Source organism: Melozone crissalis, unplaced genomic scaffold (genome assembly GCF_028551555.1).
Source record: "Melozone crissalis strain CALT ecotype California unplaced genomic scaffold, PUWL_Pcris_2 ptg000014l_1, whole genome shotgun sequence".
Lineage (NCBI taxonomy): Eukaryota > Metazoa > Chordata > Aves > Passeriformes > Passerellidae > Melozone > Melozone crissalis.
In genome coordinates this window covers 7,965,590-7,982,720 of record NW_026535792.1, presented here as the reverse complement: position 1 = coordinate 7,982,720, position 17,131 = coordinate 7,965,590, and the positions used below count along the sequence as shown (strand labels likewise).

General features: G+C 49.6%; 2 protein-coding genes across 2 annotated transcripts; one reads left to right on the top strand and one right to left on the bottom strand.

Moving 5' to 3' along the window:
- Positions 1 to 682: 682 nt before the first annotated feature.
- WDR93 (WD repeat domain 93) lies at positions 683 to 12,443 on the bottom strand. The gene is made up of 16 exons (XM_054272620.1): positions 12,415 to 12,443; positions 11,652 to 11,963; positions 10,376 to 10,571; positions 9,713 to 9,777; positions 9,407 to 9,489; positions 7,982 to 8,105; positions 6,411 to 6,504; positions 5,683 to 5,860; positions 5,419 to 5,486; positions 4,843 to 4,929; positions 4,391 to 4,522; positions 3,710 to 3,920; positions 3,024 to 3,084; positions 2,239 to 2,395; positions 1,924 to 2,125; positions 683 to 847 (listed from the first exon to the last, which is right to left on the bottom strand). Exons 2-16 carry the CDS (start codon positions 11,913 to 11,915, stop codon positions 736 to 738), a joined length of 2,034 nt encoding a protein of 677 aa, XP_054128595.1. The 5' UTR covers positions 11,916 to 11,963; positions 12,415 to 12,443; the 3' UTR covers positions 683 to 735.
- Positions 12,444 to 12,682: 239 nt separating this feature from the next.
- PEX11A (peroxisomal biogenesis factor 11 alpha) lies at positions 12,683 to 16,729 on the top strand. Its single transcript, XM_054272619.1, has 3 exons — positions 12,683 to 12,778; positions 13,294 to 13,409; positions 14,935 to 16,729. The coding sequence occupies exons 1-3, from the start codon at positions 12,723 to 12,725 to the stop codon at positions 15,498 to 15,500; spliced, it is 738 nt and encodes a 245-aa protein (XP_054128594.1). The 5' UTR covers positions 12,683 to 12,722; the 3' UTR covers positions 15,501 to 16,729.
- The last annotated feature ends 402 nt before the right edge of the window (positions 16,730 to 17,131 follow it).

Genomic DNA, 17,131 nt, shown 5'->3' with positions numbered 1-17,131 from the left:
AAAACAAGACAAGTTGCTATGAAAAACTGAAATGGAACCTTGGCATGAGAGCATCTACACAGCACAGTCTGTGCTGAATCCCTGCAACCTGCATTGGTGCTCTCCTGAACCTTTGTGGGAGGCACTAGAGGAGGCACCAGGGGATAAAAAAAAATGTCCCCCATGCACACAGACTGGAGCTGTTCCTGGAGATTTGTTGGATTCTTTGTGGGAAGCATGATCAGTTGTAAAAAGACTGAAGCTTTTTCATGGGCATTCCAGGCTGCAATTCCTAAGCAGCCTTATCCCAAAACTGCCTGCTTTGAAGTCATGAGAAACAACTGCAGAACATCCTCTGTCAGGGCTGTCACACCCAGCAGTGTCACTGCTGCTTAGCACTGCCATGCTTTGAGGGAAAACACCTCCACAGCCAATTTGCTGCCTCCTTTGAGAGGACAAGGCTTCTGGTTAAGCACAAGGATGCTGATGGCTGTCCATGTGGGTAGGAACAGAAAATGAGACCCACTGGTGAGCTCCAGCAACACAAGGAGAGAAAATCAGAGTCTGACAAAATGCCAATGCTGTGAAGAGCAAGAGACTTTTAATGGAAGAAAGGCTTTATTAAGGTGCACCCTATTATTGTAACATGCCAGATTGCTCTGATGCTCCACATCTCTGGGAGAGAGATGATCACAATAGTGTCCATGAAAATGTCAGTGCTGGATCATGGGCCTGGCCCTCAGGATCCAAGGCTGGCTACTGCTTCTTCTCTCCCTTCATTTTCTCTCTCTCCTTGTCCATGGTAGCTGCCCGTGCCTGCAGACAATCCCAGTATTTCTGTTTCTCCATTTCCAGCAGTACCTCCTGCCTGAAAAGGTGGGGAAAGGGTGGTTAAAACAAAAACAGTCCCTGACATTTCCCCAGTGCTTAGACAACATCCCCAAGGGCCCCTGGGGCTCACTACTGGTTAAGCAGCTCTACTCCGTGTCCAAAAATCTCAGTGATTCCCTCATGCCGATCAATAGTCAAGTTCTCCTGACAGCAAGGAGCTCTGAATTTCTGTTGTCTCCAGATCTCTGTAGACGCAGGTCCCACTGCAGCTGTATTTGCACAAATCTTGGTTTCAGCTCTCAGTTCCCAGGGTGCAAGATATCCCTAGAGGTGGTGACTGCCCAGTTCTGTGGTATAAGGCAGATAAGAGTCTCCTCTCCAGCATTTTGAGAAGGAGGGACAGAACTGCTGGCTGGTGACATAGGATGGAACTTTTTTGCACTTAACTAGCCAGACAACTCCACAGGATTCACCCTGGACACAAAGAATTAGGGAAGGCTACCAGGTAATAAATATGTGCTATAAGGTCGCACCAGCACTCACCTGTTTCGTTTCGAATTGGAAAATTAAAGCATAGTGAAAAGATACAAAACACTGACACGGATCTAGCTCCAGGTTCCCAGCAGAATTGAAGGCAAAGGACCCAAAAAGAGATGTCACAGTGCCATCTAATGACAGCAGCGGCGAGACGCTCCAGCCCCGAGGCTGCGGGGACCTGCTCCAGCCGAGGAACCCCCAACACAAACCACTGAAACATCACACGGAGCCGGGAATGCGGGGGGGAGAGAGGCACAGAGAGACCCCAGCTCTGCCTGGATGTGGGGTCTAAAGGAGGACGCAAACACGTGAGGATCATACCCCCTGAAAAGCTTGCACAAACTGTGCTGCACAAAATCACATCAGAACTTGCATCCTGACTTACTGTTCTAGGGAGGACAGAAGGGAGAGGAGGAAGGGTTCTGGGTGGCTGTCAGGAACCCAGCTGCCTGAACACCGACCTTTCTCAGACACAAATCTCTCACAGACACAAAACAACCCAGAAGCTCCAGGGTAAGCCCTTCCATGAACTCAGCAGCATCACAGCTGACAATAATGCAGGTAAGGCTCACTTACCTCTCGGGCAGAAAGCGAAACCTATCACGTAAATAAATGTTACATCTCTCAGTCCACTGCAGCTCCTGCATGGGTTTGAAATGCAAATCTGGTTTCTTTGGGATAGCCTCCTTCAGTGGGTAGGCGTTGAAGTCATAAACGAAGATGGTGCTGTGAGTTGCTTTGCTCTGGAAAAATTCATCTACATGCTGGTGCTCATCTCCTAGACAGAGACAAGAACAGTGAGCTACTGCATCAGGAATCACCCAACAAGACCAACCAAGAAGCAGTGCACAGCTGAGAGCACCCAGTGATGGTGTACCTATGAGCACCCACCTCGGAGCAGCAAGCAGCTGTTGGCACTATCCACTGTGAACACTGGCTGCCAGGCAGGGGCCACAGCATGAGAAGGTGGCGTGCAGAAGCAGTAAACAGTCTGGGATGTGTCAGTGTTCATCAGGGACACTGTGCCATCCCAGCAGAAGATCAGGACCTGAAGCAGCAACATTGACAAGTAGGTGTAAAACAAGCGGAAAACACTTTCTGTAAAGGACTTGAGGTGACATCCAGGACTTCACATCCCCAAAAATGACAGAGATGAAGAGCAGCCCTTGCAGAGAACTTGGGCCAAAACTGCTGGAGGTTTGGATTGGAAAAGGGCAACAGGGCACACTAGAAATGAGGTAGATCCAGCCTTCTGTGGTGAGTGGCTATTGGTCCTTTCCTCCCCATGCCTGCAACCTTTCTGAGGCCACTTGTCAGGCTGTGTTTGTACCGTTCTCCCCAGGATGCCCCCTCATATTTGACCCTGATGCCTGAACCCTCCCACCTTCACCTGTCTGTGTGCACCTCAGTGGCCACTTAGAGGGCACAGGTGCCAGGGGATACTGGGTAAGATCATGGAAGAGAAATCCTTTGAGCATTACCAGCTACACACAGACCTGTAACTGGTGTGGGAAGTCTTCACACCAAAAATATTTGGAAGCTGGAAAGGATGTGAGGATCTGATTGCCCTGCTCGTTATCTTCTCAGCACCCAGTTACTACCCTTGCTGGAAACAAGATCCCAACACAGGACAAGAGTTCCCACCCAGAGTTAAGAGAGCTGGCACTGATACTCACTGCACTGGGGAAGGCCAGGACAGGCATCACTGCACTGACTGTAAGATTTGGATTTTCAGGCCTGTGAAAGAAACACGGGTTTATGCTGCTGTCGCATGTACCTAGCACGTACTGAGAGGCTGTGATAATGACAGTGGCTTTGTGGCATCCTGGCTGGCAAAAGGTCCCAGCCAGGCCCCTTCCTTATAGAGACAAAGCCTGTCTCCTCCTGGGCAGCAACCCCTGGGGCCCATCCCTGTGCAAACCTGCCTGGGAACTGCACTGGAGATACAAATCCCTGCCTGCCAGGGAGGCATGAACCCAGAGTCTTCAGAGCAGGGGGATAAGTGAACACAAAAAATGATAGAAAGATGCCAATAAATGTTTATTCTGACTTCTAGGGGGATGGTATTCTGCTAAGGGCAGAAGACGGAAGAAAAAATTCCCCTGGGTATCCAGCAGAGACACAAAAGTTCAGCATCAGCCCTGGAGCTGTGCTAGAAGTATTTGTGTTCTGGAGCACAGAAGAAGCCAGAAACACCCCTAATTCTGGCAAACCATTGAATTTTAGCACTGATAAAACCACACTTGCTGCTGACAGCAGCATGGCAGAGCCATCTGGGTGAAAACAGCAGGAAGTTCTCTACTCCACAGAAATCTGGGGCTCCCTGTCAGACTGGACCACTATAACCATGAGTCTGGCTCACCTGTCGGCCAGGAGTGTGATGCTGGACTTGCCAGCCTTGGGTGCTCTCACCAAATAGAAAGAGCTGTCTGTACACAGCACTAGGAGCTGTACAATGGCACAGACAGGGTCTGCACCACATGTCTCATCACTGGCAACTGAAGAACCATACAGAAAGTGGATGCTACGGATGAAACGTTCCTCTAGAATGGCAGTCACAGACAGTGGGTATCCTGGGGAAGGGAGGGAGAAAAAAGGAACTGGTCATTTCTCCAAGCAAAGCTTAGTTTGGAGTGTGGGAGGGAGAATAAGCAGATGGCAGAAATAGATTCTTGTGCCAGGAGAGTCCCTGCATCATGGCAGGATGACACTAGCACTGATGGCAGCCTGAATGTGGTGCCACAACAGTCTCAGAAGTGACCTTAGAGTGCAGTGGCAAAGCAGTGACTGTCACTCTGTCAAACCTCAGGGCAGGACTGATCAGTCCTTGCTGCAGCAGCTCCAGCCCCTGCATTGCCCTGCATGGCTCTGCAGTCATGCTGGCCAAGCACCCAATAGATTACTGAATCCAAACTATTTTCAGATTTCCTTGTAAACTCACCACCAGCCCTTTATTCACACTAAGTCTGAGCCTTAAACTCCTAGGCAAAGGTGCAATTTACCCACAGTGATCCCAACACACAGTCCCAAAGGGCAGGCTCACCTAGGTGCTTATCCCAAATAGTTATTGTTGCATCTTCACCTGCCAGTGCCAGGTACCTGGAGCAGAAACTGACAGCTGAGCATGCAATTGGAGCTGCACATGGCCACACAAGATCAGGCTTCAGATCAGTGCCTAAACAGAATGGCATGAAGAGACACAACTGTAAGAAGGTGCAGAACATTCTCTGACATAGTTCTAGCATTTATTTTCCCCATCAAACATGCACCATTCTGCTGCCTCCTGCCAGAGTGGCTTCACTAAAAACACTGCCAGTCTGTGCAACACAGAGCCCCACAACCCAAATGCCAGCCTCACCCATGAGATATGAGTCAGCTTTCTGCCAATTCCTTATTCCCCTGAATCATGGAGACCTGGCAGAGTGAGAGCCCCTGGCCACAGAACACTCCCACTCCCCACACAGTGCTCTGCTAGAAAAAGCAAAACTTCCTTACCTGCTTTGTCCTTGAGGGAAGGGTTGAGTAAGTACAAGCAGAAATTGTGGTTTCCATACCAATGCACTCCAATGCCAACTGGAATATCTGGTACAGAGAAGGGGATGGCAAAAAGAGAAGACTGGGGGACAAGAAAGGAACAATCCGGGACACCAAAACACCATTAGAAAGCTTTCATTAGAGCTTTCATGCTACTCCTGATAGAAATTCTGCTCACACAGAAACTAAACCAGAACAACCTCTCCTTTTTGTTTGTTTTGTTGTTTTTTTTTTTTTTTTTAATCTTGACTATATGCCTCCTTTTTCGTTTTTGGAGGGGATTGTTTTTATTTGTTTGGTTGTTTTTTTTTCAGGGGGAAGATTGTGGAATTCATTTAAAATATGAAGATAAGTCTTTTTACTCCATGCTATTAACTGACTTACAGTCTTAGGGCTGACAGGTTTTTTATTTATGTCCTTGGAGATGGAACTTAGAGTGGATGCAAGCCAGACCCACTGAGCTCTCAGTGGAGCTCAATGTCATCCAATCAACGACCGTGCTTCACAGATTAACAGCTTTTAGTCCATTTGGATTACCTGGCTCTACTTCCATTTCTGGTGCCATCAGGATCCGGCTAGGAAGGAGGAAATGAAAGGTAGCATATCTGAAATAAAGGAAGAAATATATGTAAACGAAAGGCTTTGATAAGTAGGCAGCACTATGACAAGACCTGGAATGGCTCCAGCCCCCTGCCCTGAAGCCTTGGGATGAAGGAAGCAAAGCTGAGACAAAAGCTTCCATCTACACAGTGCCCTGTGTGGGTGACTCCTGGCTGAATCCTGCCTGGTGCAGCCACTCACCTGGGCATCTCCTCCTTGGTCACTCCCTCAGCCTCCAGATACTCCTGGTAGGTGCTACAGAAGATTGCATCCTGCAGCTCCCACTGGGAATCCTTGATTAGGTGGTTGTACCCCAAGCCAAACGTGCTGCCATCACCCACTTCCTTCAAGGCATCCAAAGGGCCCTTAAAACTGGTGCCTGAGGTGGGAACACAAAGGGAAAAGGCACAGCCCTGGAGAAGCAGAAACCACAAAGCAAACAGCATGGAGGCATTTGGGGATGGCATGGTCTTGAGGCAGAAAACACTTCATCTTGTGTGGGGCTTCCCATATCACAAGTTCATTTTCCAGTATTTGAACGCAGGAATTAGGGCAAGGACCCCACTCACTTTGCTTTTCTGTGGCATTTTCCAACATAAAGCCTGTCCCCTCCTCATCCTTGGCATTTCTCTATAATTCCAGAATTTCTCTATGATTCCAGGACTCAGGAGTGCTGCTAGATCTAGGAAGGAGCCTCCTCCCTCTCACACCCACTCTGAGACACTCCAAAGCACTTTGTGCTGGCCAAGGTGGCATGTTTGATGGTCTGGGAGGAAGCAACTCCCACTGCAGGATTACATGTAATTAGACAGACAGGTCAGGAAGGGACCAGAGTTGTGTTACTGAGACTTTCTGACCTCTTCTGTGTTTATAGGGGCCCTGCTGCCTTTGCACCTGAACCAGGCTGCACACACAGACCCAGTCCTGACCTGTAATGGGTTTGGGTGGCCTCACTGTCAGCAGCAGCTCTGGGGGATCCAGCTTTATATCCAATCCAGCTTGGATTGCAGGCACAGGAAGCTCCTGCAACAGAGAAGTGCCCACCTGAGAACTGTGGTGTGTGAAAATGAGTTTCCACCTGTTCATGGGAATCAAGTGCCACCCAAAGAATTTAGGAAAAACTCCTTTGTGTATGCAAAGGATGGCTGGCACTGACTGGGAGATGCTGGGTTTGGGCTCATTCTTCAGGCCAAAACACAGAAGCTTCAGGGCATCACTAATTTCCCAACTACATTACAAGGATGTCCTGCCCACACTCCTGTCTTTGTGCCATCTCTCAATTATTCTTGTTGCAGCACAGGCCTGTGTGAGTCACAGCAATGAAATAAAGGGAAAAAAAATTTAAAAAAGAAGCAAGACTAAAGGTTGAAGGGTGTCTCCTGAAAGTGAGAACCAGATTTTACTTCACAGAGCCCAGGACTGGAGGAGGGCTGGGGCTCCTCCTCACGTATATGCTTGGCTGGGAACAGAAAATTGTAACAGGGGGCCACCACCAGTGTGTGCCCACCACCATCACCCCACACACATTGACATTGGGCTAAACAGAAAAGGTCTGGCTTAATAATCAGCCAGTCTGAGCGGGAAGGGGCAGGAATTTGGATAGTTTGCACAGAATCAGCAAAGAGAGAATGCTTGAGTGTTTGGTTTTGGCTTCATTAAGTTAAGTAGGGTGTTTGCCCTGAGGACAAGGCTGAGAGCAGTTCCCTATTAAATGTCCAGGAAGGTCTTTGCTGAAGGAAGAGGAAAGAGTTGGGAGCTGCTGTGACAGAGGGTTAGCTCAGGGTGCTGGGAAGGAGTGTCTGAGTGCTGAGAGGTGAAATCCTGCAGGGTGAAAGTGATTAAGGGGAGGGCTAAGCACTGACTCAGCACTATAAATTCCCCATGGCAGCTCAGGACAGCCCCTGAGGCCAGTGACCATCTCTGCAGAGCTGTCCCATGCAGCTCCTCAGTTTTCTGCCAAAGAACAGAGCTGACTGTGGTTAGTGCACGCTGCAGAGACTCTGCCCTGCTCGGGTGGGCGAGGCTGTGACCCCACCAGGCTCTCCTTGCATGGAATCTAAAACACAAACCCTGCTTCAGACTCCCAAACAGAGGCATCCTGCCTGGTTCCCGCTCCTCCTTCCCCCAGTAACACCAGGGAGAAGCCCTGTGGGAATGCCCAGGGCCCCCTCGGATGGAGCAATGCTGCTGAGAAAGGAGCTGCCAGTTTCAGGGAGGGGCAGCGGCAACACGAGCCCTGGGACCAGGGGAATCTCTTTGGAAAGCCTGTCTTGGGAGAGTAAACACGTCCCAATGGCACAAAGGCTTATGAAATGTGGGATGGGCAGCTGCAGCAGCTGCAGACTCACACACAGACACACCATCCATCCCCTTGGGCAGCACGAGGGTTCAGGCTGGGTCAGGCTGTCACTGTCTGTACCAGCAAGGCTTGGGGGAAGGGCTGTGGGCAAAAAATTCTTTAAAAAAAAACAGCACAGAGGGAGATGGAACTGTTTTGTACCACAGGTGAGGAGCTCAACCTCCTCTCACTGCCAGCCAGCTCCTCTGCAGCTCTTGAGTTCTCTTCCATCTCTGTCAGCCAGGAGTCCTTAGGCAATTGGTAGATCTCCAGCCAAGCTTCTGTGCTGTCTGCATTGGGAAACCACATTAAGCAATTGGAAACGAGGAGGAAAGGTCTTCCAGGCAAGCAGCCTCTGTTATCTTTTATCCTTTATAAAAAGATTTGTGTATTTTCTGAAATATAAAATCCCTGTGAACTGCATGCAGCCCAACTCTCCTCTCACTTAAGGCTTGACATACCTGATTGAGACTGACAGCTCAGCCTGCAGCTCAATCCTCAAGCTCCCACACCCATCAAAGAAATTCCATTAAGCTACTCAGTGAAGAACCTGACTTGTAACCTCTGAGTAATAGAGTAGAAAGTAGAAAGTGAGGCATGGTCTCACATTAGCTCTCTGCTACATGTCTCATGCTCAGCATGGGTCCAGGCAGATCCCACCAAACACAGGTCCAGAAAACCTGCCTGCCACAGATTCAGTTGCCATGAAACAGAAGAACATGGCAACAAGGAGTTTCTGTATTGTTTTTAGAGGTTCTCTTTGCTCTCTGGCCTATATCTGCAGAGAAAATTCTTCAGGTCCACATCTTTCCAGTGAGCCATAGCAAAGCAGAGGAAGAACTGACCTTGGTACCTCTGGAGAGAGGGAAAGCTGCTATCACTGGGAGCTGGGGACTGTTTTGCAGAGATAATCAAAACTCCACAACTCTTGTGAAAGTTGTAAAGCCAGTATGTTTATTACAGCGCTGGACGCATGGGGGAATTGTTCCCCTAAAATGACATGCGTCCTTCTGGGGACTTAAGGTCCCTTTTTATCCCCCTCTCAGATACATATGCATACAATTTCCCAATAGGTTCATACATGTTCATTTTTATGAATTTTGCGTGACATTTGCCGCTAGTTCTAGAAAGAATTCCTAGGTCAGGTTGACCTGCTCTCACAGCAGTCTCTGTCTCTCTCTACCACCTTCTGTCTCCCTCACCTTATCTCTGTCCTTCACTGAAGTAACTTCACTGAGCCTAGGCCTTGCAGTCAGGCTAAATAGCTATGTTTTCTAACCACAGACTCAACCCAAAAACGTACATTTCACCTAAATCAAAATGGATTTCTACCCTGGAAAATTTCCACTTTGCCTCAGGACGGCAGTGACCGGCTCCAGACAGCTCAATTTTGGGATCAGCCCTGGTGCACACCGAGTGCTTTGGAAGGGACAGGGAGTGTCAGGGGCTGCTCCTTAAGCCAGAGGGGGAACTGGGAGGATTAAAACGGGATCCCTGGCTACCCAGACCACTTGCAGCATTCTAAAAACATTGCTGCTGCCCCTGTGCTGGAACACAGGATTCTCCAAACACAGCGTGTTGCTGCACTTGCCTTGCAGCAGGATTCCTGCATAATCACCTCCTCGGGACAGCACCACCTCCACACAAAGGCTTCGCTGGCTGATGTCCTCCTGCCAAGGAAAAACAGGCTGATCACAGCCAGGCCACTGATTCAGAGAGCTCTCACACAGCTCTCAACAGGCTGAAGGCCTGCTAGACTGCTGGAAGAACAAAAGTAAATATTGGGCAGCAGTCTTGGAGCACTACTGCCTGTGAATAAATTTCTGAGGGCAACTGGTGCTCCTCATGATTGATTACTTCCCAGCCTGTGCACGGAATTAGCTCAGCACTTACCACTTCATTCAGGGCTTTAATGAGCAGGAAGCTTTCCCTGTGAAAGCAGAAGAGCCAGGCAAGCCCTGAAATAGAAATAGAGAAGCAGCAGGAGGAGGGAGAGGAAAGTGAATGAACATTAGCCATGCTCCTGGGAGATGGCTGTTACAACATGAGCAGGATTACATTACTCCCTGAGCCCAAGGAACAGCATCTCACTGTTTCCAGCACTAAACTTTTTGCTGGCTTCCTTGTGCAAGCACCAGTAAAGCTTTGGTTGTGCACAGAGATGGAGAAGCCAGTCTGAAAAGCTTTTTTTAAAAAACACTTTCAGATTCACCAACAAACTCGTATAGCTGCAGGGGCAGCTCACAGGCAGGAGCTCATACTGAGCAAGAGGTCTTCCTGCCCAGCCCAAGATGCTCCTAAACTTCACTGTGCTTCCCCCTCAGCTCTGCAGCTGCCCCTGCTGTGCCCCAAAGCTCACCAGACCCACAGCCCTGCTAATCACAAGGCCCCAGGGCCACTCTGCCGCCCTGCAATCTGCTGGCTGTCCAACGCCCTCTCTGCAGGGCTTTCTAGGAACATTCTCAGCCTCCCTGATGCTGCTCTGTGGCACTGCCAGCTCGGCCCCAGAGCTCAGCTCATCCCCAGCCAGGGCAGGGACACCCAGGGCACACTGACCCATTTCATCCACAGCAAGCAGGACGTGGCACTCGTTGCCCAGGGCCGAGGCATGGAGGGCACAGATCTCTGTCTGGGCTGCATCCCAAGCACAGACATCCTTCAAGTCACACCTGCTGAAGGCAGCCAGACCCACGGACAGACCCACAAAGATGTATTTTCCAGACACTGCAAGGCAATTGGCTCTTTCAGTTACCTAGCAAAAAAGGGAAAGGATGAGTGTACCCACTTGCATTCTCATCAGCCATGTTAATGATGTATTCCTGGCCTTTTCACCAGAAAATGCTGATTTATTCCACAAGGGAAGTATAATAAATAATAAATTTTGACACATTCTTTCCCCACAAGAGCAGGGAAGGGTCTCTCATATCTGTCACAGAGATTGGTCTGTGTTAGGAATGAGAAAGTTTACTCCCATCTTTCCCACAAACAGAAGGGGCTTTAGAGGCCAAGAACTGAGGAGAATTGAGCCCTTCCATTGTCGCAGACATCTTTTATGAAAATTCTTTTCCTTGGGGTTTTTCCTCCTGAGAAGCTGGGAGGCCTCAGGAACAAAATGCAAACAATGATTATCTGCTGCTGTGGAATGCAACAGGTGCATCTGTGATTGGTCTCATGTGGTTGTTTCTAATTAATGGCCAATCACAGTCAGCTGGCTCAGACAGAGTCCCAGTCACAAGCCTTTGTTATCATTCCTTCTTTTTCTATTCTTAGCCAGCCTTCTGATGAAATCCTTTCTTCTATTCTTTTAGTATAGTTTTCATATAATATATATCATAAAATAATAAATCAAGCCTTCTGAAACATGGAGTCAGATCCTCATCCCTTCCCTCATCCTCAGACCCCTGTGAACACGGTCACACTTCCATTCCAGTGGAGAGCAGTGATGGGAGGTGTGACACTGTTGCTGAACTCCCCCAGGCAATCACAGGCACCAGAGTGTCCCCCTGGACACCCCCACATGCTCCTGGGGAAGGCAGCACCTTCATTCTGCCCCCATTCAGCAGAGCTCTCAGAGCTGAGCTTGCCCACTTGTGTGCCACTGCCTAATCACCTCCTCGGCAAACAAGGGTGGAGCCAGCCCGGGAAGCAGAAGGTGAATTTAGTGTTTAATACCTAGAGAGGTGTGATGATTGGGTGGGAAGCAGAACCTGCCAGACAAGCTGGGAAGCTGCAGGCTTTTAAACTGAGCCAGTGAGATGGTGGCTCATTCTGGGGAAGGTCATGAGCAGAAGAATGACAGGATCTGCTGTGGTGGTTGATGCCAGCTCTGTACCTGGAACTCAGCTGTAGGAAAGCATTTTGTGGGCTGCACCTTTCGTTTCTGTGCTTCTCGGAGCATCTCCCTTTCTTCAATGATTTCCACAGCACTCTCAAAAACCTGCATCACCAGTTTGTGGATCATCCTGAAGGGCTGTGGCAGCACATCGCGCTTTCGATCGGGATCCAGCAGGAAGAAATTTTCCTCCTCTTCCTTCGGCCAGTCCTTTGCAGATGGCGGGGGAATCTCCAGGGGATGCTGCCGGCTATTCACTGCCATGGTTCTCCCTCTGCAGATGTAAAACGCACCAGGGATGCAGGAACCACCCTGGATGCAGAAGAACAAAGACTCCTTCAATACTTTCTTGCATGAGGTAATGGGGGAAAATTTGATTTATGATGTCTAAGGGGGTTTCCTTTCAATATTGATAGCCAGAGCAACCCTGCTCTGCACAGCTCAATTCTCCTTGCATCACCTCTGTTTCCTGGGGGTTTTGTCCTGCTCTGGGCATCTCAGCCACACAGGGATTTGCAGGTAAAGAGAGCCCAAAAACTTTGTCACAAGCATGTATTAGAATTATGGCAAAGTATCTAAAAATATTATATTATATTATTCTTCATTAATTACCCAAGACTTATTCGTCCTGGGTAAAATCCCAACGATTAACTCTGAGAGCAGCTGCTCTCTCTGGAAGTTTTATACGCTTCATTTCCAAGACACCGCGTGCTTTCGAGCTCCAGCTCCGCGGCGGGGCCATACGCACACGGGCGCACCTGACCTCGGAGCGGGGCCGGGGGCCGAGGGGCCGTGCCGGGGGCCGTGCAGGGGACCGTGGGGCAGTACCAGGCTCCTCTTTCCCGGGAGGATCCGCCGCAGGTCAGCCGGCGGCTGCGGGGCGGGGGAAGCCTTTAGCGGTGACACCGCCGCTGCTCCGTTGTTGACGGTTGCCGTGGTAACGGCCCCTCGGGGCCGCAGCCCGGCCGGGATCGCGGCGCGCAGCGGAGCGTTCCGCGGCGGGGCGGGGCCCGGGCGCGGCGGGGCGGAGCGGCCGCGGCCCCCGCGCTGCTCCCGGCGTGCCGCCGAGCCATGGAGGGCTTCGTGGGCTTCACCAACCGCTCTCAGGGCCGCGACCAGATCTTCCGGTGAGTCTGGGGGCAGGCGTGCTCCCCGGGAGCCCCGGCACCGAGCCAGGGCCCCTCAGCGGCCCCGCGACCGTGCCCGTCCCGCCCGGCCCCTCAGGCAGCCCGGCCCCGCCGCGGGCCCCGGCACCTCCCGCCCTGCCCGAGGATGGTACCGAGCCTCCTCCGCCGTGCCCAGCCACAGGACAGGAGCAGTGGCCCTAAACTAAAACACAAGTTTGGTTTTTTTCCTCCTCCTCAGCGTGAGGAGGAACTTTTATACATTGCGTGCGGCGGAGCGCTGAGCAGCTGCCAAGGCAGAGCCTGGAGTGTCCCTCTCTGTCTCTCTGGGGACATCCCAAACCCACCTTGTCACCGTGTCACCCCTCCAGGGGATCCTGCCTTGACAGTGGGGTTGTACTGTTCTCCTTCCCTGCCTGGCAGTTCTGAGTCTGTGGAATAAACCTGTCCTGCTGCTGCCATCCTGTGATTGTCCGTGTCTCACCTGTATCCCCCTCTCCTCGTTTTTTCCCTTCCAGAGCCACTCAGTACACATGCATGTTGCTTAGTTATTTAATAGAGAATAAAGCCGATAAAAAGAAGCTGGTAATGAAACTCAAGCAGTTGGAATCTAGCATGAGCTCTGGCCGGAAAAGTAAGTACCCGGTGTCTAGGGGGATAAGAATTTCTTCACTTGCTCCTTCCAGTACAACAGCTCCTGGCCTTGTGTTCCCTGTAGTTAATCTACCTTGAGCCACAAAACCTCTTTTAGTATATTTACAAACTGTCAATAGATCTTATCCCTGCCATGGCTTGCCAGGCTAGGTAAGGCTAAATAGAATTTTTTTTTTTTACTTCCTCAGCCTCCTCTTCACTTAGACAATTGGAATTACTGCTGGAAGGATGAGAGGAATAAGTTAACAAACAAGTTAACAGTCAGCTGTTGCTGTAGAGGCCAAACTGTCACCTCTGCTCAAGGACAGAGCAGGGTTGTGAGGCAAGGCTGGCTCACTGTGTGCTCATTAGTCCTTCCAGCTGATGGGTTGAGACAGCCCAGTGCTGAAAGATCATCATCCCACAAGATCACCTCTGAATGACCATCCTTCAATCTGGCTTTTATATCCTACTTAACATATTAATCTCTTTAGCATTTCTACCCTACTAAATGACATACCCTTCCATGCTTACACTCTGACCATTTGCATCACTCCCTTCTGTGTCACGGTTGCATCCACGGTGATTACACTGTTACTATGTGGGTATCACTTGTTTTCAGCTTGATCTTGCACCCACTTGTCAATTGCTCAATCCTGGAACAACTGCAACACATGAGACAAATATTCTAGTCTATCATATTGCCATGGATTTGTTTATTATTCCATTAGCTTTAGAGTTATGGTCATTTCCAGTGGGGAGGCCAGTTGGTTTATCAGCATAGCCATAATGCTCGTGCTTCTGCTAAATAAATCAGTAATACACACCAGGCCTGAATTCAGGGCTCTTGTAGTTCCACCAGGCTTGAGTGCTGTCAGCATCTGTCACTGTGATAAAGGCAGCAGGGTGTAAAAAGTATTTTCAATAATATTGTATTAACATTCAGGGGCCAAAACCCAAACGGTGCAGAGGTGAAATCAGGTTTGCCATATGTTGTACCTTGAAATGGAATACAGTGTTCCACACAGTTTACAAAGAGCTCCATGTGTCTGTGACAGATTCGTGGCTGAGGAGGGACTTTGGTCCCTGTGCTCAGCACGTGAATCACCAGCTTTCACAGGCACAGAGGCCACCTGTATCTCATGGCTGCAGCAGGATTAATGCAGCAACATCTTCTGTCCACAAAGTGAGGTAAAATGCAGTGCAATGTCCAGCTGAAATTAGAGGCTCTGTTTGTGTTCTGTATTTGCTGGCACTGAGTCCTGCAGAGCCAAGGGTGATATTGGTCCAGAGGGGTGCAAGAACGGAGTGGCAAGAGAGGCTGCAAGTCCTGGCTGCTGACCAGACATGTGTGTATGTCCTGGGCTGGTGGTGTTTTACACATCACTGAGATGTTCACATCCCTTTCCTCACTAATTCTAGCAAGTGCTCAAGCACACACATGCCCAAAGCCCTCCAGGTTTTGTACAAACGCACGCGGACCGTGACGGGCCGGGCCTTGCTAACCTCTGTGGGCTCTCTTGCAGTGTTCAGGCTGGGCAATGTGGTGCACGCCTTGGTGGCAGCCAGGAGAGCTGCAGAGCTGCCAGAGGTGGTGCCTCGCCTGTGCCTCACGGGCTCCCACCTCAGCCGGGCCCTGTACTTCGTGTGCGACGCCGCGCTCTGGCTCCGCAGCGTCGGCCTCCAGCCAAACCTCGACAAACCCAAGTGGCACACCTGGGCCACCAAGTGCTACTACTGCTCCCTGCTGATGAACCTGGCCAGGGACTGGTATGAGATCTCCTGGAGGCTGGAACAGGCTGCGCTGGAAGAAAAGGCAAAGGAGAATTCTGCCTGGCAGAGAGACGGTGAGGAGCTAAACGGCGTGAGGAGCGATGGTTTGCACAGTTTTCTCTGCCAGCTCTTTCAGGTACTGAAAAGGAATCCTCCTTTGCTGCTGGACTTGGTGAAGAACCTCTGTGATCTCTCAGGCCCTTTGGATACGCTGGGAATCTACAAGACCAACCCAGGAGTGATTGGTTTCTGTGGTGTGCTCTCCTCCCTGGTGGGGATCCTCACGTTAGCAAGCCCACATCTGAAGCTGAAACAGTGACATAAAAGGAGCTGCGTAGTATGAGGCTGCAGCTTTGATCCTCTGACAGATTTTTATCTTCATATAGCACTTTCGAATGAACATCTCTTAAAATAATCTCAAGATTAATTTTGTCCTCTGAAGAAGTGGATTCTGCCACTTTCCCTTCCCTGTGCCTTTGCAGATGAGTTTAGTGCCATGACACGCTCACTGATGGGGTGGAGAGAGGAAAAGGCCAAGTAATATTTCACAAACAGAAAGAGGACTTGGAACTTGGCTGCTAGATAAGAAAATATTCCTTTATTTTAATACAGGGTTGTGAAATAACTGCATAGGCAACTGTAATAGGTATATGATTCATGACTACACTAATCATGTTTACACTGGAAAGTTTCAATTCACTAATCCAAGGTCCCTGCAGTCAGATTGTCTAGAGTGAGCTAAGGTGGGTTAGGAGCTGCAGTTAGAGCAGCCTGAAGTCAGGGATGAGTGTTCTGATGGATTTGGGTTGGTGGATGCTGTGCCCTGCAGGTACTGAGCATACTGTGATGGTACTTGGAAATGGTCTCTGGTGTGTGCCCTGCTGGTGCTGGAGCTGCAGTCTAGTGAGTGCCAACTCCTGTCCCAAAAATCTGCACTTTCTTTGTTCCCTTTGATACTGTGAGCCAGGGACTGTTGGCCAGTGACTCTGACTGCTCCAGCAGGCCACAGCTGAGAGCTTTGGTGCAGGACAGCATATTAACTCCCAAACCCCTGTAATTGCAAGCACAATTATTTTCCATTAATGATATTGTGATAAGGAGCTTGTTTTTGTCTTTAAATTTACATGAAAAATTCCAGTGTAATAAGGAGTTTGGAACATGCAGTTAAGGAGAGAAGCCTGGCTCAGAGCTTGTTGAGTCACAAAAACTGCAAGGACATGTTTCTGGTTGTGTAAGCTCCAGGAGGGGAGAGAATGGAGTTTGTCATGATAACATCAGAATCCCTGTGGAAGAAAGCTTTTTACTGGATTTGGGCATTCATGGTTTAGACTTTCCTATCTGGTGCTCCCTCTCCTCCCTGCTCATGACCACATGATTGCTTGTGTGTTCCCTTGCTGGCTGAATGGGTTCAGCCATTTGAAAATGCCTCATTTTGTTGCCCTGCAACTGTGTTATTGTTTATCAGTGACCTTACTGGCAGGGATGGCTGGCAGTGTAACTGGGTTAAAAGAGAAATGCTGTGTCCAGCTCTCTAGCATGGCATGCAGTGTTTGCTGCTCCTGACTTTGCAGAGTACCAGTCTGAAACCATCTGAGACAAATTGCATATTATACAGGAGATAAATGTAACATTTTTCTTCATCAGAGTTAGTCCTGTGTGTTCTGCTGCTTCCTGATGTAAGAAGTCCTTGTTTAATCTGTCAAGGAGATGTGAACAGACTAACCTGGACCAAAGTTCTCTCTTATTATTTCTGATGCTATCTAAAACCAGAAAATTAAAAGGTGTGGATCTCCTTTATTAAAAGGCAAAGGATGTGGAATTAAGTAGGCAGGTGAGGCAGTGCTCCAGTTTACCTGAAGTTGTGGTTGGGCTTGGAATTACTTCCAGTTTGAATATGAAGTGATAGCCTGCCAATGAAGTGTTTGAAAAGAAAGAGGTTGCTGGGCAGGA

Bases quoted from the DNA above. Each gene is read 5' to 3' on its own strand.
- WDR93 (XM_054272620.1), bottom strand. From the start codon at position 11,915: ATGGCAGTGAATAGCCGGCAGCATCCCCTGGAGATTCCCCCGCCATCT. The intron at 3,921-4,390 runs GTGAGCCTGCCC...TCCCTTCCCCAG, and splicing joins TATTTGGGATAAGCACCTAG to GATACCCACTGTCTGTGACT. The intron at 3,085-3,709 runs GTGAGCCAGACT...TTTCTTTCACAG, and splicing joins ATCACACTCCTGGCCGACAG to GCCTGAAAATCCAAATCTTA.
- PEX11A (XM_054272619.1), top strand. From the start codon at position 12,723: ATGGAGGGCTTCGTGGGCTTCACCAACCGCTCTCAGGGCCGCGACCAG. The intron at 12,779-13,293 runs GTGAGTCTGGGG...TTTCCCTTCCAG, and splicing joins GGCCGCGACCAGATCTTCCG to AGCCACTCAGTACACATGCA. The intron at 13,410-14,934 runs GTAAGTACCCGG...GCTCTCTTGCAG, and splicing joins CATGAGCTCTGGCCGGAAAA to TGTTCAGGCTGGGCAATGTG.